The sequence below is a fragment of the Terrapene carolina genome, unplaced genomic scaffold (genome assembly GCF_002925995.2).
Source record: "Terrapene carolina triunguis isolate 2854851 unplaced genomic scaffold, T_m_triunguis-2.0 Scaffold234, whole genome shotgun sequence".
Taxonomy (NCBI): Eukaryota; Metazoa; Chordata; order Testudines; family Emydidae; genus Terrapene; species Terrapene triunguis.
Genome location: NW_020664585.1, coordinates 15416694 through 15438634, shown reverse-complemented (window position 1 = coordinate 15438634; position 21941 = coordinate 15416694). Strand labels below are relative to the sequence as shown.

General features: G+C 39.4%; 1 protein-coding gene across 3 annotated transcripts in view; it reads right to left on the bottom strand.

Moving 5' to 3' along the window:
- The window catches only part of ANKLE2 (ankyrin repeat and LEM domain containing 2), a 34712-nt gene that overhangs the window by 10748 nt on the left and 2023 nt on the right, over positions 1-21941 (bottom strand). For all 3 annotated transcript variants that reach the window (XM_026656893.2, XM_026656891.2, XM_026656892.2), the window contains exons 2-10: positions 15047-15535; positions 12994-13188; positions 11387-11580; positions 5374-5562; positions 4937-5059; positions 4290-4356; positions 3407-3588; positions 1499-1605; positions 198-391 (exon numbers count right to left, since the gene is read on the bottom strand). In XM_026656893.2, coding sequence (XP_026512678.1) covers positions 198-391; positions 1499-1605; positions 3407-3588; positions 4290-4356; positions 4937-5059; positions 5374-5562; positions 11387-11580; positions 12994-13188; positions 15047-15524 — 1729 coding nt within the window. In that variant the 5' untranslated portion in view covers positions 15525-15535. The remainder of the gene's footprint in view (positions 1-197; positions 392-1498; positions 1606-3406; positions 3589-4289; positions 4357-4936; positions 5060-5373; positions 5563-11386; positions 11581-12993; positions 13189-15046; positions 15536-21941) is intronic.

Sequence of the window (21941 nt, the reverse complement as noted above, 5' to 3'; positions counted from 1 at the left end):
ATGAGATATGATCTCGTAACCTCCCACTTCTCTAAAGTAATGTTTTTACATTGAAAGTAGAATAATATTTGAGTAATAGATTAATATCTGCAATCAAAAAAAAAAGTGTTTTAATTAAATGTGAACTCCAAGCCCTGCTCAAAGTTTTTTCTTAATGTAAATCACTTTGTTTATAATAATGCTTGCTCTTTTCTTACCAGAAGGATGTGGAGTTTTATATCTGTTGCAGGTTTCATTTTCTCCTGTTTCTTGCTGAGCCTTTTCGCTCATTTCCCGTTGACTCAGGTATTCTTCTAATTTTTGCAACCCCTCCTGGGAAGACAGATCAACAAAACAGCCCAGAAATTCCCAGTATTCAACCCACGGGAACCCCTGCTCATGAGCTAACTCCCTGCAATAAATAAGATAAAACGAATCATTTGTGAAGACATCATATATTAGTATGACAATACATGTAATGAACATGTTTTATCAGCTATTTCTAAGCCTCTGAAATTGTGAAACATATATAAGAATTCTGTAACAACCAAGTTCTGCATCAGCAATAATATGTAACCTTCTCCATAACATACCAAGTGTTATCCATCGCTAATTCCTTTCCTTTATAGTAATCCTAAAGTCTTACTTATTAATCGTAAAAATGCCTCAGATTGTGATTTTTTTAAGATAACTGTCTAGGCATCAGGTGGAGAAATGAATCAATTACTGGCATAGGTACTTCTTAGTTGAAGTCAATCAACAATCTTTTTTTTTTCCATTTTTCAGAAAAAGGGTAATTTTAAAGAAAAGATAGAACCCACTCCTTGTTTTAAACAAGCTTAGATGTCTTAAAGTTTTTACATTTACGTGCTACCACAACACAGAAAATCTATCTTTTGTGGTGAGGATCCATGCATACCCCATACACCTTTCACAAAGGTGGACACTTTCTGTACTGTGTGGCTGGAGAAAGGATATGGGTATACCTTAACATCTTTTTCCATTTCACCAAACTAACAATTTCCCAGCTACCAGAAAATGTAGGCAGTGCTCAAATCTATTAATTAGTTGACAATCTGATTTTCAAAAGGACAAAGTCCCAATTGTTAGCTTTCTCCCTAATCTGAAATATTCTGAGAAATTAAGCAAAAGAGTGGGTGGGGTTTGAGAAAAAAGTTCTGGACATAATGCGGGTAACAGTTAAAAAATGTATTTCTTCTCCCCTTCCAGAGTAGTTAAATAGGTGGCCTACAATGTGCAGAACTAGATGATCATGATGGTCCCTTCTGAACGTAAGGTCTATGGGTGTCATTTTTTGAGTGAAAGCATTTTTTATTTACATAAAAAGTACAGTAAGGACCCAAACAAAATATACATTGTAAAATATTTGTAGAAGAATTTTTGCTTTATGCAGCTTGTCCTTATGTGAACCATTAATGTGCCTTTAGTGCTGGAGTTTTTTTAAATAATTTTCTGGCTTATTGCTAACACATCTTTCATGCTGAGATTTTCTTAATACCTTCCAACTCTTTCAACTCCTCTTTCTGGATCGGATTTCCTGACATTGTGAAAGAAGCCTGCTCTCTCTCTAGGTGGAGTTTTCCAAAGCCTGCGAAATTCTTCTGCCTTCAAAACAAATTCAGAATGTAGACAATAAAACTACAACATGCACCTTTAAGTACACTGCAGCTAAAGTCTCTACCTAGAAGCTTTTTTGCTTCAGAGATACATTAGGGTGTTCAATGATGAATTTAGCCGTTCTTCAGTTGCATATATACAATTCAAGTTTAGCTATACACATTGCTCAACTATACCCAATTACAATTTGTGTCTTTCATTTTAGACACAAAATTTCACCCCATCAGACTTGTTTATTACTGTACATGATTGGTCTCATAAGCAGCAGATCTTGAAAGTGATATTAGGCATAACTATGAACTATGAAAAAAGTTACCACAATTTAAAGCTTCCATTACTAATTTCTGTACTACAGCGAGTCACATATTGGGTTTGACTGACTTTTCTAGATTATCTGTTATTGCCAAATAGAAACCTCTTTTGTAGCTACAGGGTGGTGTATGTCCTCCATGGAGATTTTTTTTTTTTTTTTTTTTTTAACATAGTGTGTGTTTTCTAAGGCCTTGTACACCTAAGCTATTTACATTAATTATTCAATTTATTTTCCGGGCAATAGCACAGAATGAAGTCTAATGATTGGTGCACACCAGAGAACAAAAGACATACAACTTTAGTTTCTAAAATGTTAATTCTGTAAACTCACCTACATTTTTAATCTCATTACACGTGATCCAGCCAACATTAATAGCTGAGTGCTACGTTTAGACTGTTACGAGTATATGCCTGTAGCCTAAAATAATGCATTATTTGTCATTTATGTCACAACTCCAGAGTATACATTTTGAATTTAAATGAATAAATAAGAATGTAATCAAGAAAGGCTATTTAGGGGGAAAATAGCACACATTCTCAGTAAGTCTGACACATCAAGTGGTCATAAAGTGTCAAAGGAAAAAGCTCTCAACCATGTGTAAGCTACTGGTCGGAGTTAAGTCTCTTCCTCTAGCTCATCAACAGATGGAGCAGACAGCTCACTCAGACCAGTGGTACATCTTGCTGGTGACAACACCTGCCAGAAGGGTGAGACATGTTAATTGGTATTTTTAAAGGTGTCAGACTAAGATGTACAGATAATAAACTGATGAAATGTCTGGATTGTATACAATGATTTTTGTAATAAAGATATATTAATATTTAACTGCCATCATTATGATTATGTTTTCCTATAATTTCACTAGGATTTATTATTTTTTCAATTGGATAAACATTTTTCTAGTCTACTCTAGCAAAATTAACTGGTGATAAACTGCTTCAAACATTTAGTATCAGTTTTTAGTTAGAATATTCTAGATCTTTTGCCATTTCTAGCTATATGTTTTCATTTTCATAAGTGATTAATAGTTACCTCTAAAATCAGTTTTAGTTTCAGGCAGGGGAAACCAGGCACTTATCTGCAAGGACTGTACAGATCCAGAAGATACATCAAGAGTCATCTGCATCTCAGAATATTTCCAGTAGGAAAACAAGAGTTTTCAACTATTTCTTTATTTTTACCACCTTTCCCCACTTCCTGATACACACAGCCTCCTCAGATACCAAAGCTCCACAATCATCTGTTAAGAGGGTTCCAAAAATGGTACAAACGTACCCCACCCCCCCCAACATGGTAAAAATCCATGTTTTTTCTGGAAAAAAAGAGCAATGATGCTGAACCCTGAGTGGGGTCTCCAAAACTAACAAGCTATGCCAATGAAGGAGCCATCAGCTTGGGCTCAAATTACTATATTTTGAAAGCCACAAGAGAATTAGGAAAGCATTTGGTTTTATGACATCTTCATTATATCCTTACCTTGGAGGGGGTCATTGGGCCTGCAAAAGCTCTCACTGACAAGACTGGATCTTTGGGGCTGCCACTGTGTTTAGGTAAAGCTGTAAGGGGGTTATCATCTGACTGATCAGGTGACCAAGGTGCACCAATCACTGGAGCTGAGGAATTGCCTTCTGCTCGCAAGAGTGGCACATAATATCGACCTAAAAATAAAACGATATATGATTTTTTTTTAAGAATCTAGTGTTACAGTAGTTTGCTGCCTCTTTCTGGAATATATTTAAAATGTCAGTACATCTGCATGCCTAGAAATTTGACTTAATTTCACTAGCAAAAGTCTTCACCTTTTAATTAAAACTCACTGCTCCTAATACTTATTCAATGCTGAAGATTTTATTTTAGGTCCCTTTCTCACAAAAAAGGAATTGCTGTACTGACATATCTGCTTCCTGAGGATCTTTAGCACTTTCAAAACCTGCATGCTGTGAAAATGTACATCCACGTATCTGGCATTTAAGGACAACCACTAAGAAACAAGATAAATCCCTCACTTTATGATGATTCCTTGTGCAGCCTTTTGTAATTGAGTAGCCTAAAATCTCTGCCTCAGATTCCTCATCAGTAAAATGGGGATAATACCTACCTCACAAGGGTGTGAGGATTACTGTCTATTCTATAATCTCTAAATACTGATCAACAGGTCATCCAATTTAAGACATTTTTCCTGTTCCTTGGTAGCACTAAAGTTTCTCTCATTGTAAGAGCACTGTATATCAAAACCAACTGGTCAACAGGAACACTACTAAACATAAATATGAAAGTATAAGACAGAATGACAACCAAATTAACATTTGTGGATGTTAATCTCATCCGAAGATTACGTATTAAAGCTCTGAATACAAACCTTTCAAATATTCTCTTATTTTCTCTTTCAGTTCCATCGATTTATTTTTGTTTCTTTCACAGATTACCTGTTAGAAGAAATGTTACTCTTAATTAGCAAAGCCCTCAACATTATCTTGTAATTCCCATGCCCATGTCTTTTTTTGGATACAAAAGGGTTCCCTGCTCCTTCAGACATATCATCCACACGCACACCCCTATACACTGCTTTTTTTTTTTTTTTAAACTGGAAACACATTTCAGTCTTTCCTATAAATTAGTTTTCTGTCAACATTCCAGTAAGAACCGTATGATTTGCCTCCACCAACGTGGAGCGCTGTTCACCAAATCAAAACTTGCAGCTTTCACATTCAAATCTAAACTAAAAAGTCCTTTGTTGGGACAGGCCATTAAATATAATACAACTTGGAGGTAGGAAATTCTAAAGAGCCACAAACTAGAACCTTCCCACAGATGCAATCAATACTAAAAATTTATTCCAGCACTAGAGATGGTATATTCGAATCCTAATAACCTAACATTCTCAAGCAAGAATCTACCTACATTAGTCAGGGGATCTGTGCTTGAACCCTAAAAATCAAAAATTATATTGATGTACAGCTGAAATTATCACAGATCTGCTTCCAATGTGGATGTAGAGAAACTTACTTCTGCTGGAGTTTGACCATACTTGTTCCTTGGATTTTTTACAATGTCTGGGTGCGAGGTAAGCACATTAACCACATCCAGATTCCCAAACTTGCAAGCAAAATGCAATGGAGTATCAAATACCTACAACACAGGAAAAAAACAACATATACCTTCATTGAAAATTCTCAGCTTCTCATTCATTACCCAGACTTAGTATATATTTGGAAACATGATGTGACCAAACCCATATATTTATTTTATTTTTTCCATTCTAAAAATAGAGCCATCACCATGATTAATCTATAGGGCTCTTTAAAAAAAGATTTAAAAAAAAACAAATCAGGACACAACTTGTTAATTTCTGCTACTAGAATACTAGCAGTGACAATGCTCCAGGAAACTCATGCTCTCCTTTTCATAACAAATGAGCGCCCTAGCAGATATTTAACTCTCACCATTTTATCCGGCGTATTAAGGTAAAGGTCAACTATATATCTAATGCGCTCCTGCAACATTACTTCATCATCGTCTGGATACATGAGCCGCATAAATTCAGGATTTTCCAAAGTGTCTAATAGCAACTGGCTGATGCCAGCTTGATTCTCCTTGGCAGCAACATGCATGACATTGTACCTACACCCTTCCTGAAAAGAAAACACAAACATTAAGAACCATTTGAAATCTAAACAGCTTGCTTCCCTTGATAAATTTAATTAATCTGACAGCAAAAACTAGCTATGGGTGTATCATTCAGTCTTATTTTTAAGATTTTTTGCTTTTTAAGGAAATATTTTCATGTTAAAAAAAAAAAAGTACAGTAAAGGCTCTTTTATCCGGCACTTCACCAACTGGCAAGCTCTATAAACCAGCATTTCTGATCAGCACTGAAAGTCTGGTTTATAGTGGCATTGGTGCAGAGCCGGCAGGGGGCTGGGGCATGAGAGGGGCTGCGGGGTGTGCCCGGGAGGGAGTTTGGGTCTGGGAGGGGGCTTGGGTCAGGGGTGCAGGAGGGGCTCGGGGTGCCAGATGTGTGGGGGGGGGGCACTCACCTTGGGCAGCTCCCCGTCCCTGCTGTTGCTAGCGGAGGCACGGCCAGATGGCTCTGCAGGCATGCTGCCTCCATCCCCACATCCCGAGCGCTGACTCTGCGGCTCCCAGCCCATTGGCCGCAGTTCCCAGCCAATGCGATCTGTGGGGGGAGGCGCCTGCAGACAGAGGCAGTGCCTGCTTGCAGACAGAGCTGCCTAGCTGCGCCTCTGCCAGGAGCAGCAGGGATGGGGAGTTGCTTGCGTGGAACCGCCGGAGGTGAATGCCCCCCCATCCAGCACCCCAAGCCTCCTGCCACACCCCAACCCCCTACCCCAAACCCGCTCCTGGACCCAAACTCCCTCCCAGAGCCCAAGTCCCACAGACCCTCTCACACCCCTACCCTGCATTCCAAACCCCTCCCTCGGAGTTAACTGGCATTTTTAATTTACCGGCACCCCCCGTTCTCCCACTATGCCAGTTAAAAAAAAGCTTTTACTGTAGTTTAAAAATTAGTATCAAAACATTTTTACGATGACATATTGCACAATTTTGGTAAGATTTTAAGTTATCCAAGTTATCCTTACAGCTGACAGTACTCTGGCCTTAAACTCACTAAATGCTTAGGACAGTAGTGAAAGGGGGCCAGTATACCTTCAAAAGGAGTATCACCTGACATTCTGAACTTCATAATCACTTCAACAAGAGAAAATTAAATCCATAAATTTAAAGTTCAGTTTGCTATACATACTACAAATTGTATTGTATACTGCATATAAAATTCACTCTGATAAAGTGTCAGCTTACTGGTAAATCTCCTCAGTTCTAAAGATTGTGGGTCTAGAGCAGGGGTAGGCAACCTAAGGCACGGGTGCCAAAGGCGGCATGCGAGCTGATTTTCAGTGGCACTCACACTGCCTTGGTCCTGGCCACTGGTCTGGGGGGGCTCTGCATTTTAATTTAATTTTAAATGAAGCTTCTTAAACATTTTAAAAACCTTATTTACTTTACATACAACAATAATTTAGTTATATATTATAACTTATAGAAAGAGACCTTCTAAAAACGTTAAAATGTATTACTGGCACGCGAAACCTTAAATTAGAGTGAATAAATGAAGACTCGGCACACCACTTCTGAAAGGTTGCCGACTCCTGGTCTAGAGTAGCATTTTGGCAATTTTTTTCAGAGAGGAAAACAGATAAGCAGTGCTTCGTCAAGACGCCACAAGGCCTGCTTAATGACCCAGCATTTGCCCTATGTTACAAACAGTTATTCAATGGGTTTCAAGCAATTCCAGCCTTCCTTAATACTACATGGTTGGTAAGAGTTCATCATTATTGAACGATATGAAGCTAACCCCACCCTCAGAGACGTGCTCAACTTCTGCACTCCAGCCTTTTTGGAGTAGTTGTAAAACAAAATCTGCAAGAAACAAAAACTGCAAACTTCTTATTTCAGGAAATAGTTAAGCAACCATCCAACATTTTAAAAAATCCTGCAGGTTAATAACGCATGAAAGGAAAAAGTAGGAACAGAATACTTAGGGAAAGTTAGAGAATTCTCCGGTTTCTGTTTGCTTTCAACTAACATTAGATCCTGTTCTAACAGAACTACTCGCTCGGCAATATCTCTAAGTGTTCATACTACTACAGGCTTGAATTCAACTCTGCTCCTAGGCAACAGCTTTCTGTCCATGTACATTAAAATTTAACTAGTATTATGAACTAAGAGGACTTCTTAGCAAAAATAAAGAGTATTTTAAAATCCTAAGTCTACTTTTTATATTAGGAAAAGTGTATGTCTCATTTTATGTATTCTGGTAGTTGAATCAGACATTCTTTAAGAAAAGCCCATACCTACAAACACTCTTACAGATAATGGCTTAAGAGTTTGGTTACTTATTAAGACACCAAGCAGGGATTTTAAACACACAGTTCTGTTCTGAAAACAAAAGTAAAAATGTATTAAGTACTGCAGTACCTAACCCTTAGTTTCACCCTTATATTGAAAGAGCTGCCAAAGGTATTTTTAGTGTTGGTGCAGAGCTTTGGATCTGTGCACACCTTCACTACTACAGGTTCTTTATAGTAACAGCTAATTGTTTTCAGATTCAGTTTACTTTAGTTCAGGGGTGGGCAAACTTCGGCCCGCGGGCCGGATCCGGCCCCTCAGGGCTTTGGATCCGGCCCGCGGGATTGCCTCCTGTGGGATTGCCTCTCAGAAGTGCCTCTCAGAAGTGGCCCCCGGGCGGGAGTGGGAGGGGTGGGGAGAGGGCTCCGCGTGCGTTGCCCTTGGCTCCAGGCACCGCCCCCCACAGCTCCCATTGGCCGGGAATGGGGAACCGCGGCCAATGGGACCTTTGGGGGAGGTACCTGGAGATGTGGAAAGGGTAGCGCACGCAGAGCCCCCTGCCCCCCCCTCCCCCAGGGGCTGCAGCGCTTCCTGGAGTGGCGCGGGGCCGGGGCCAGGGCTAGGGCCAGGGCAGGCAGCTTGCCCTGGCCCCAGTGCGCGCCACTGCCACCCTGGAGCTCGAACCCCTCCTGCACCCCACCCCCCCCAACTCCCTGCCTTAAGCCCCTTGCCTGCACCTCGTACCCCAACTCCCTGCCCTGAGCTCCCTGCTGCACCCTGCACCCCCGTGCACCCCAACCCCTGCCCTGAGTCCCCTCCTGCACTCCAACCCCCTTTCCTGAGCCCCCTCAAAAACCCGCACCCCTCCTCTGCCCCAATCCCTTGCCCTGAGCCCCTTCCTGCACACCACACCCCCTCCCACACCCCGCACCCCAATCCCCTGCCCTGGCCCTGCATACAATTTCCCCACCCAGATGTGGCCCTTGGCCCAAAAAGTTTGCCCACCCCTTCCTTAGTTTGTCTCTCCCTATCTTGGGGTTCATTTCATAGTGTCATTGTGTTCCACTAGCTCTCTCTTTCTAGCGTAGATGTACATAGCTTCAGACCACTTCTCTGTACCTTGTGTCCAAATAGCACTTCATTCAGTCCCCTACAGCAGGCATCATCCACTTTTGCATCAATACTGGGGATAGAAGCATAAGGCTGCCAAAGCCTACACTGATATCAGCTGCACCAAGGCCTCAGGCACAGACTGTGTCAATAGTACTGGTGTTCAATGCTTTGACTCATTCGCCCTCTGTCAGCCTGGACAGAGACCTTGACATTCATTTGCTTTGAACTCCCATGGTCAACACTGCAACACTACTTCATTGTACTAAAGTGGATGGAAAAAACTCATGATGAGAGAAGCCATCTGGTTAAACAGAGACAGCAGGTTTATCAATATTTCCTTCTGCTCTGAGAAATGAACACACCAGCCACAACAGAACTGGGATAACGGGATGCCTTCTCTGATTGCTTTCAGCATCTAGGGCAGAACATGCTGCACAGTAGGTATCAAATAGGTTCCTCTTGATGTGGATCAAACTTATTTCTTCAGCAGAGGCAATGACTCACTTGTCAGTCTGGTAGTCCAGAGTAGCAAGGGAAGCCAACACCAACCTCAGCAGCACATCAAAACACCAAAAATGACACAGCCTCAACCTGTTCTGGTGTCGGTGATTCACCTGTCTAGCTGGGTGCCTATAGTTTGTTCAGGGACAACTTAAGCCCTATTCCATTGGAATGATGCCAAACACTTCCCCAAACCTGGAAGCCCAGCTGTGACTCTTCACTAGGTCATTCAAGGCAACAGCTAAGGATACAATTTAGTCACAGAGGTCATGGATTCCATGACTTTACCAGACCTCTGTGACTCAGCTGTGCATCCCTGACCTGTGGCTTCAGCCGAAGCAGGGGCAGTATGCCCTCCCTGCAGCTGCGGCAGGAGCCAGGGCTGTATGCTCCCCTTCTCCCCATGGCTTCAGCAGGGGCCGGAGCCGTGGCTGTGCACACCCCTCCATCCTCCGCTGCTGCAGCCAGAGCTGGGCGTCCCACGCCTCCTCCCAAGGCAGCAGCGGAGGTTGGAGACGGGGCTGTGAACCCACCCATGGTGGTATAACTGGGGCTGTCATTTTTCCCCCATGGGGCTCCAGCTATAATTCATCTTTCCACCTCCCCCAGCCCTCGCTCCCCTGTTATTTTTAGTAAGTCAGACTGGTCACAGCTCCTGTGAATTTTTGTTTATTGCCCGCAACCTGTCTGTGACTTTACTGAAAATAACCATGACAAATTCTTAACTTTAGCAATAGCCTACAAATTCATCATGACTTGCTGGACTTACAGAAGAATCAGGATTCAGCCAGCAGGATCTTCAAGAGCTTTCTATAGGATAAGACTGCTCATGGTGACATACATGAAAAAAAATCTAACAGCCACGCCAGTTACAGAATCATAGAAATGTAGGGCTGAAAGGGAACTTGAGAGGCCATCAAGTTCAGCCTCCTGTGAGAGCGCTGACCTAGTGACTTTCAACTGATCTGCCTCTCACCTCCTCCTGAACCTCAGAACAAAGGTATATATTCTTGACGTATAGCACAACACTTCCTCCTTTTTCTCCCCACCTGTGCTTCATGAAAAAACTCTCTCTCTCCATATCAATAACCCAGTCATGAGATTTATCCCAAGTATCTGCAATGCCAAGTCATAATTTAGCTTATGTAGGAATACTTCCAGTTCTTCCAGTTTATTCCCCATACTCCTCACATTTGTGTATAGACATCTAAGATGTTGAGCAGATTCCCCCACTGATTTGACTCTTGTTGCTCTGGTGACCCTACTGTAATTTTCCATGTCCCCCCAACATCTAGCTTTCTGTTAAGGTTGCCTCCTTCCTGTCCTTACGGTCTTTTTTTACAAGGCAGAGAACAGTCATGCCTATCAGAGACAGAGTGTATCTGACAGCATTCAAGATTTCTTGAAACCCTGGATGTTCCACATTCTGAAAAAGGAGGAAGAAAAACTGTTTATGCAAAGCCCACTACATCATTTCGCAGACTAAAATCAAGCTCCAAAAGGAGAAAGAGCACAGAGTTTTAAATTGAGAGCATTCGACAATGAAACTGACCAGTACTGGAACTGGAACAAAGATGCCAAGCCAATGGGAGCTAAAAATTCGTGAAACTATGAGGTGACGGCCAAGGACTAGTTTGACAAAGAAAAAAAAAAAAAATCAACACAGACTACAAAAACCAGTAAGGTTGAAAAACTCCATACTTTTAACAAAAACAGATACATTTCAAATTAGAATGAGCTAAATGAAGCCTCAAATTAGATTAGATGCAGCACAGCAGAAACAGCCAGTTGCAGCTACCCAGCTTCACTGATTACAGAACTGGATGGTTGAGTCCTGGTCCCAGTTGGACACAAGGGCAGGGACACAAGAGTCTGGCTCTTTGTTAACTGTTTCTATGAAAAATATTTGGTTTTGAGGCTGGGACGAGAGGAAAGGAGGGATTTTTCCAATTCTACTTTGGAAAACATTCTTACTTGTACAACTGTTGGGTTGTCTCCAGATCCAATCAGATAGCGTGGGTTACTCCAGATAAGTTCTGAAAATGTTGCTTCATCTCCTTTCTCTACAGCTTTCCGAAGTTTGGCAGTAAGGTCCTGCGTACGGGGACTTTTATAACTGTTGGCTCTTTCTTTATTAACTGTTTCTGTCTCAGGGGAGCATAAGCCATCTAACAAAACAAAAAAAAGTTTTATATTATTCTTGATGCATTTTCTCCAAAATATGTTATTTTCATATCCTCTGCCACTGAAATATGCTTTTAATTTCAAATTTTTAGAGTAAGACCACAAATGTTTGTTCATTAAATACTAGCAGTTTGTAATGGGGAAACAACTATAATTTCCTTTTGCTATAACGTAGTATACACATAGATTTTCAAGGCTTTGATTTTAACTGGTGAAACTGATCATTGCCAGTCTGTTTCCATGCAAAAAGAAAAAATTATTTTGCAAAAATCAAAATTTACAAAGAAAATTAAAAATATATGTTGAACTTGTAAGTGATTTGCTCTTTTGCTGTCAATTCTATCAATTAAGAATATTGTGAAATATGATCAAATTTAATGATTTTATTTCTGAACCTGTTAGGAATCTGTCAACTCAGTAAGGTTGGAATGTACAATTACGGTGATTTTTAAAATATCTTCCCAATTAAAAAATGTAAATGATTAGAAAGAATATTGGTTGAAAAATCAATAAATAAAATAAAATAAAATCCTACCACACCTGTCCGTACTGCAATAGGCAACATGTATATGGGCTGTGTAAAATATATTTTATGTTAGCTTTAGTAAAACAATGCACAATAAGTTTGCTTCATAATCCATGTGGTTATTGGCATGACTGAACTCAACTCTGAATAAGACCAATTTATTTTATGATAATTGGACTGAAAACAACTGAAGACAATGGAAGGAAATCTAGCCAAGATCTTTTGCGTTTGTACAGCACCTAGTAAGAGTCCTGGTCAATGACGAGGGCTCGGAGACACTACAATAATACAAATAATACAATTATCCTTTTCTCTTAGTCTTAAATCAAGAAGCAGCCAACTTCAATAGATCCCACAACTCCAATCTGATTCCATGCTCATTCTTTAGGACACAGTAATGGTACAGTTGCCAATATATCAAAAATACACCTTATTTTGTTTCTGAACATAATTCTTGGTCTTTTGAATTTCTAGGAAACAGTTACCTATCACTATGCAGGAGATTTCAGAATTCTCCAGCTGACAGAGTAGCGTTGGATTTCTGTTGCATATTTCTAGCCTTTTCTCATATTAATGGACAGATTAAACATGGGCTGTCATTTCTCTATACACAATGATAGCAGTCTCATTTGGACTAAATTAAGATCCGCAATTCTGGATTAAGCTCTCCTTTACCTTAAAGAAAAGGTCGAAAACAATTTTAATTTAAGATTCCAAACCTTTACACTGCACTCTGCATTTGTGAAGGGCTCATCTGCTATCATATTGATTAGCAAGTTTTGTGATTTCAAAACTCTCCCCCCACCTCCCAAAAAAGTTATTATACGACAACGCATGAATTTAGTCTATACAGACATATGCTTTTACTCACCTCTGTTAAATAATGGTCCTATTTTCACTGGAGATAAAGATAAGGATGACTTGCTTGGAGATGGGAAGTAATCACATATTCCTTTTGCAAATTTCTCAGCATCTTCTCTGTTGGAGAAAGCTTTAAATCGGGAGCCCTTAATCATCTTAACAGCTTGCAGAGCTTCCTTTCTATCATCATAAACATGCACTTTCTCTGGAATAGAAACAGTAGAACCAAAATTAAGTTCTCTCCATAACACCACACTTCAAGGTCAAATTTAATCATGGAAATCAGAGTACAAAGTTTTCAAACTGGCCTTCAAGCTTTGTTCCCAAATTGTGTTTACCTACCAAACATGGTATGCTAGATGCAGTCTGTAATAAAGAACATACCTACTAATGCTGCAAGTGACCTTTATAAATTTTACCTCTAAAACTAGGTAGGCAGAATTTCATCACTTCCAACCAGTGCCAGATTGGATGGAACATAATATGTGGTGTCACTGCAATGTTTTCAGGAACTTTTGCTAGAGGGAGAGATGCAATGGTATTAATAGCACAAGAGCATCAATCTCTCTTAAAAAAGATGACTTACCATCTTCACCAAGTGAGATATAAATGTCTCAAATCAAGATCGAAAGCTAACATATATAGTCATGAATTCTTTTCAATATTCTTTTGTATAGGAAGATCTACTATAAAAGTGACTGTCATAATTTGAAGACTTCCCAACACAGAACCTTCCACCGTGTCCTAAGATTTTTATTAATATTCTATTCTGTTGGACACTGGATTTATCATAAAGAGCAGGACATTCTTGAGGAGGAATAAATTACCACTGCTTCACAGTGTAAGAGCCCCTATCTTCTTTCAGAAGATATTCTGAATTGTTTTCTTGACATCTTAGAACAGAGAAATTTGGTAATATCTTATTTTAGGCTGCATCAAATGAGTAAATAAGAAAGAATTATATGATCTAGGTCTTGCAATATCACATGGCTATGAGATGTGAAGGAATATATAGAACTTGGTAATAAAAAACTACTGATGCTATCAGTTCAAACCTACATAAACAAGGGTTGACTGCTTCTTTTTCTGATTGATTTTTTTTTGTTCTTGTTGAGAGGTGGTGTAAAAGTGAGAGAAGATAAGGAGAGAAATTATTTTTCTTTCGCCTGAGTGACAGCTAGCTGCTCATGAATGCCAGCTGTTATGGTAGAATAAGTGGAATGACTTATAACCGGGATTCTATACAATGGAAGTGATGCTTACTGTTTTTTCCTATCACTTCTAGACAAAACCTTCAAACAAGCAAACAGTGTAAAACCTCCAAAATAATGGCAAACTGCCATTAAAAAAAATTATCAACTCATACACAGATCCCAATCTAATTAAAAATAGACAAGAATTTATAAGTAGGGTCCAGCGTAAATAATTAAAATGTCCCCAATCCATGACTGTTTAAAAAACAAAAACATCAAAATTTACTAATGTTATCTGTAAAATTAATTCCATCCTTGAAATTGAGTAAATTTACTTGTAAAATTAATTCCATATTAACTCCGTGAAATTCAATACTTTGCCATTTACAGTCGTGAATTTTCTTTAAGAAATAAATTTAAAAAATCATGATTTACACAGGGCCCTGTTTATAAATTCTAAACACTGAAAATGAACATACTGGTGAATACATCTAATTTAAAACAATATGTGAAGACCTTGGGACAATTCTTGTTTCACAGACCAGAAGAAGCTGCAAAATAACTTACAATATGTTCGTTGGGGCAAAATAATGTGTTAATCAATGTTGTAAAGTACCATATAAATGTACGTTATATAAATTATTCATATTGCATTATTTGACAGAATATGCAGAATTCTAAAATACTGTGCACAGAATTTTTAATTTTTTGATGCTGAATTCCCCCCAGGAGTAATAACACTATATACCTAAAAAAGGAATACACCAGCTGGAAAACATTATTTTCTTTTGTAATATGTAATGTAAAAGGCACATGCTATCTCTGACCTTCAAAAACAGTCAAACATATGAAACTGTAAATGTAAATTACCATTTCTTGCCAATATGTCATCATAAACGGGACATACGCCATAGTATAGAGGAGGATCTCTAGATGGTGTCTGAGCATTTATTTGTGAATCAACATCTACTGCTCCACAGACTGACGCAGAACAGGTCTTGTGCATTACAGCTTCCTCTTCTGGGGGATTCAGGCCCATATTGTACCCAAAGTCTCCCTCTTCAGAGACGTTTATATGACTCTTGTGGTTCACTGCAGTAGATTTCAAAGCTCTTTGTATTTCTGACTGGCTACTATCAAATGCAGTGTTTTCAGAAGATTTCTTTGAAACAGTGGATGCATTGATCTCCAACCCTCCCTGTTGTTCCAACAAAAACTGAGCCAATTTTTTTTCAAAAATAAACCTGGTGGTTGAGGTAATAGGTCCACACTTCAGTCCAGCTTTCACAATTTCTTCTCTAAGATCATCAGGCGTTAGCTTCTTCAGTCGAGACAATATAGTATCCATTGTTATTTCACCTGGAAAAAATACAAAGTGACATCAACTGTAGCTACAAACACTCTGCTCTTTTCTGACTATTGAAATATTTTATTAAATGCAGGGGAAAGCGTGACATAACTAAAATAAGTTATCTGTTCATGAAGGTGAGAACTATGTAGGTTGCACAAAGACAGTATAACATTTTTCCAGTTAACACAGAAAAAAAATTTTTTAGAAACTAAAATGGCTCTTCTCCTCTCCCTGTTCTTAGGGCAAACAACTGGAAGTGTAACTGGTCACCTTGCCAGATTTCCCTCTCCACCACCACCACTTCATTTTGCCTCTGACCCATCCACCCCAAAGTTATCGGGGTAGCACAGGAATTCTCTTACTACAGGCATAGCCTCCACTATGACACACTGCCTGTTATCCTGCATGGTTCTCTGCCTCTAATACCCATGCTCACAGCTTCCGCATTCAGTCAGGAAGCAGAGGCTGCAAGCAAATATCTCAGTGTAAACTATTACATTTCTTACCATCAAAACCCACACATGGGACTTTACTCTGAAGACCATAACTAAGCTTAAGATGTGTGATTACAGTTTGTTGGTGCTAAATGGTACACATGCTTTAAAAATCACCTCACAGTATACTACAAGATACCATAAAGACTACAGCTTTTTCCTACTATAGAGTCTGGAAGAGTGTTTCTGAGGGAAAACTAAGTTGCACTGTCATGGTGTTTGGCCTTTGAATTTTTTCCTTAAACAGCAACTACCCTCCTAAACTATCCCTTTACTTTGCCACATATCTATCTTATTAGCACATTGGGGTGAGAAAGCAAGGAGAGCACAAATCATAAAACAAAACTGAAATATACTTCACCTCAAGTGACCATATTACTAAACACATTTAAATAAAGTAATTATTTTTGGGAGGAAGCTGAGACATTGTTATAAATAGATCCAACTAGTATGGGCCATATTTATGTTATATTTACTATCAAAAGTCAAGTCCCTATTCTACAGAAGGTAGGAATAAATCTGGAGATCTGAAAGGTTGTATTTGCATACCATGGCATCAGGACACAATTCCTGCCCGTTTTTTTTTTTTAAATCAAAAAAGGTTTTCATTTTTGCAGCATTTACTACTCTTTTAAATTGTTTTAAGCACTGTGTTTTCAAGCAATGATTAAAGCTATGTCTACACTGCAGTTTATGTCGTTATAACTTCTGTCACTCAAGGGTGTGAATAAATGTACTGACATAAGTGCCAGTGTGGACAGCACAATGTCGGCGGGAGAGCTTCTCCTGTCAACATAGCTTTTGCCGCTCGCGGAGGTGGTTTTATTATGCCAACACAAGAGCACTCTCATGTTGTCATAGAGCATCTTCACCAGATGCGCTGCAGCTGCTTAGGCACAGCTGCACCACTGCAGTGCTGTACATGTCGACATGCCCTTAGTCTTCAAATCCATTTTTCACCCACCCAGTTTGCCAAAACATTCAGTTTTCTGCAACAGCGACACTTATGAATTAATTTCAGAAAGACTCTCTATTATGTTAAGCCAACTATATTTCCCAGACATGCAGCATTTAAAATATTTTAATCTTAATCCTTCGTAAACAAACAATCTTCCAGGCAGGAGGGTTGATAGAGATTTCTGAAAATAGGCCCTCCAAAACAACACTAGTTTGGAGAATACATTTGTCAGTTTATTATTGCCTTTTTGTTTTATGAACAGCATTTATGACTGTAGCCTTCAGTATAGGTTAGAACCTCCATTTTGTAGTAGGAACAGGCTATGTATGGAAAACTGACACTTTTATTACATCAACATTGAATAGTTCTATCCTGGTAAACCAACAGAGGTGGAGTGCTCTGCAGGTTGAATTCTTTTAGATCAACTATTTATTGTGTGCGCGCACAAGGTAGGAAGTGCTTTTATGGTTAAGTCTAGGGTAAAACTAGAGTCCGAGGGTAAAAACTACAAAACTAATACAAATTAAGGAGAAACTTATTTTTCTTTCCCCATTCTCATTGGTAAAACTGTAAAGTGCAAGGATAAAATATGCATGGAAACTTAAATCATTTCAAATAAAATATCAGTGAGTAACTACCTGAAGGTTCCAAGTTAAGGAGTTAAAAGCCTGTCTATTTTAGAAGAAATAATTGCAATTTATTCTTGTAAGTATAAATAAAGTTACATAGAAAACCAGTCAAAAATTGTGATCATGTCTACATTAAAAATTGTTGGTTTTAGTATTGGGAAAAATTACAGATGTATTTTAAATACCAAGCTTCAGCTAAAAAGAATTTTCAAATGTTATAAAAATTCTGCCCTTCTAACCCATTTACCTAGCTAAAAAACCTCACAGAAAAAAAAATAGGGTGCTATTCGCATGAAGCTAAATATTGCAACATTCTAGAGCTCACGGGCTGACATTTTTCAAGACATATTTTGTATATCTTTATTTCAGGACTAAAAGACTTCAGCTCCCAGAACGCACCCTATTCACAAGATGTAGAATGATTCTGTATGATGCACTCCATTAAATGCCACACCATTTTAGAACAGAGGAACAAGTACTATGAATTTCACTTCAAAAAGTGAATTTGAAACCAGTGTTTTGTTAAACAGAATAAAAATGTTTTGATGAAACTCTTTTAAAAAGTTAAATGGTTAGAATATTCTACACTTACGTAACATTTTCCAGTCAAGAATTTTACATACTATTGCTGCTTTACAAACTGACAAATTTAACTAGGACACTGAGGTACGGGAGTTTTATTCCTATTTTAGAGAAGGAATCAGTCTTAGAGTGCTCAGACTGTTGATTCTTGAGGGCCTTCTATTAGCACCCCTACTTCTCATACACTTCAAGAGGAGTCTCAGATCAGCAAGCCTTGTGTGACCTTGGGCAAGTCACTTAAGAAGTCTGCAGCAGAGCTGGAAATAAAAATTATATCTCCTCATTCCTGATACTGAGTTTTAATTCCAAGAACATTCTTCCTCTCCAAAACTTGTTCACAATATGAAGCAAAAAAAGTTATAAAACTCAGCTATGATAGGAGCTGGAGCCACATTAAAACCTGCTATACTATTTAGTTTTATTTCCTATGAACTGTCAGTGAAGATGAAAAATGCAATCAAGCTGAGAAATAAGCAAAACTAAGCGTGGAAATATTACAGACTTATGGATAATGAATGTATTGATAATACTTATGGATAATGAATGTATTAGTAATTTAATGCAAGGAAGGGACTCAGTAGAGCACTTCCTCCTATTTCTAAACCCCAGAACCAGTACAGCCTTCCTGAAATGCTCCCTAAGACCAGAATCCTTTTCTCTCTCATGGAATTATAGTAGAAACAAAAAAGTTATGCATTATATAAACAGGCAAAAATTCTACATTTGCTGCCGGCTGGTGATTCAGTAAGTTAAAATTAGTTATAGTAAAAGAAAATATTATAATCCCTCCCTGGAACACTGAAGGAATACATTCCAGATAGAACTTAAAATTCTTAATGGAAAACAGTTAGTCTTTCTGAAATATGTAACAAGTAGAGAATATTTCATGTGCACATTAGAGTTATCACTACACCACTTCAATCTGTGGTAGTGTGAAATGGTAAAATGGGCAGGTATAATAAATAATATTAGGCTATGTCTACACTACAGATCTTACAGTGGCACAGCTGCAAGGTCTCCCGTGTAGCCACTCTATGCTGACGGGAGCGAGCACTCCTGTCAGCATAATTAAACCACCACCAAGGAGTGGCAGTAGCTATGTCAGCAGGAGAGCATCTCCTGCTGACATGGCGCTTTTGTCAGTGAAATTTATGTTGGTATGGGGTGGTGTTTCTTTTCACACCCCTGACTGACAATTTTCACCAACAAAAGTGCTAGTGTAGACATAGCCCTAGTTTCAAGACCTTGTTACTAACATGAAAAGAGCTTCTGACGTGGATTACTGTAGAAAAAGAGCAGCAATCCGGTAAAGAAACACGGTAGCCATTCTGGTAAGAAAGATTTTTAATTTCAATATTTTTTTTTGACATTTATTGCTTCCCATAGGTTACTGAATTTGTCTGTGTCTTCATAAAACCATTTGTTTCCATATTCAGGAAGTAGAAATCTAATTCCAAAGGCAGCCTAAGTAATATGGCTATGATATGTTAAAGCAGCACAGATTAAAGGTTTGACAATTTATGTAAACTCAGTGGTAAAAATAAATTTTGCTTTTCAATTGACACCATGTGCCTGGTGGGATTTTCAAGTGATAGTGAAGTTTCATTTGGTATAAGCACCTTTGTCGCATGTAATTACCCTTTGAGTTATATAACCTGGCAGTTACTCAAAATTTATCATGATAGTGACAATATCGATACAGGGAAAACCACAAAAATGTTTCCCAAATGAAAAAATATATCCGTCGGTTTAATGATTTAAACTTTTAATCCCAAGAAATCATGCTTAAAATTTCTTCTTTGACAACCTGACACATTTGGGTATCAGATGAGAAAAATCTATCCTTAACTCATTTTCTTTTAATTTTTAATCTTACAAAAAATATTTTCAACTTCAAATATGGAATGATTTGAAGTGTAGACAGCACTACAATAATTATCTTTTCTAGCTTAATGTATAGGGTCCTGCCAGTTATTTTAAGCAGACTTTACAAAAATGAGGGTCAACACTTAAGTGCTAACAGCTGTATGAAACAGGGACTTTCCCTCCCCAAATACTAGGGGAAATCTCAAAAGTAGTGTTTCCTCTTTCCTTCTTACAATAGTATGAAACAACAGAAGAGCAAACGATTCACCCAATATAGGATCAATCTGACATGAGCAAACAATGGCCTAAGACATTATCTCCTTTTCAAAGACAGTAAAACTACTAACACATGAGTGATAAAGCAACTTACTTTCCCAGGATACTCCTACCTTTATTGCCATTTCACTAGCTGCTACATACACTCCTTAATAAAATTTACAACTTCAAGCAGAACACACATTAACAAAATATACAAGAACTCGCAGTTCTCTCACTCAAAACTGAATTTTAAGTTCTTGGAGTTTGAAGAAAAATTGCGACAAGTATTTCAATGAGATCATATCATTATCTTTGAAAACTCATGGCGATCAGGGGAGGTCCTGGATGATTGGAAAAAGGCTAATGTAGTGCCCATCTTTAAAAAAGGGAAGGAGGGGGATCTGGGGATCTACAGGCCAGTCAGCCTCACCTCAGTCCCTGGAAAAATCATGGAGCAGGTCCTCAAGGAATCAATTCTGAAGCACTTAGAGGAAAGTGATCAGGAACAGTCAGCATGGATTCACCAAGGGCAAGTCATGCCTGACTAACCTAATTGTCTTCTATGACAAGATAATTGGCTCTGTGGATGAGGGAAATGCAGTGGACGTGTTATTCCTTGACTTTAGCAAAGCTTTTGATATGGTCTCCCACAGTATTCTTGCCGGCAAGTTAAAGAAGTATGCGCTGGACGAATGGACTATAAGGTGGATAGAAAACTGACTACATCATCGGGCTCAATGGGTAGTGATCAATGGCTCTATGTCTAGTTGGCAGCCGGTATCAAGCGGGGTGCCCCAAGGGTCAGGTTTGTTCAATATCTTCATTAATGATCTGGAGGATGGCGTGGACTGTCCCCTCAGCAAGTTTGCAGATGACACTAAACTGGGAGGAGTGGTAGATATGCTGGAGGGTAGAGATAGGATACAGAGGGACCTAGACAAATTAGAGGATTGGTCCAAAAGAAATCTGATGAGGTTCAACAAGGACAAGTGCAGAGTCCTGCACTTAGGATGGAAGAATCCCATGCACTGCTACAGACTAGGGACCGAATGGCCAGGCAGCAGTTCTGCAGAAAAGGACCTAGGGGTTACAGTGGACGAGAAGCTGGATATGAGTCAACAGTGTGCCCTTGTTGCCAAGAAGGCTAACAGCATTTTGGGCTGTATAAGTGGGGGCATTGCCAGCAGATCGAGGGACGTGATCATTCCCCTCTATTCGGCTTTGGTGAGGCCTCATCTGGAGTACTGTGTCCAGTTTTGGGCCCCACACTACAAGAAGTATGTGGAAAAATTGGAAAAAGTCCAGCGTAGGGCAACAAAAATGATTAAGGGGCTGGAGCACATGACTTATGAGGAGAGGCTGAGGGAACTGGGATTGTTTAGTCTGCAAAAGAGAAGAATGAAGGGGGATTTGATAGCTGCTTTCAAGTACCTGAAAGGGGGTTCCAAAGAGGATGGATCTATACCAGGAGTCTCAAACACACGTCCCGTGGGGTTATTCTCTGTGGCCCGCGAGCTCCTCGCGGCCCCCCGCCCTCTCCCAGCATCTACCTAGAGCAGCTCCGGCCCGATGCACACCGGGGGCAGGGCAGGCTCCCTGCCTGCCTGCCTGCCCTGCCCCCGCGCCG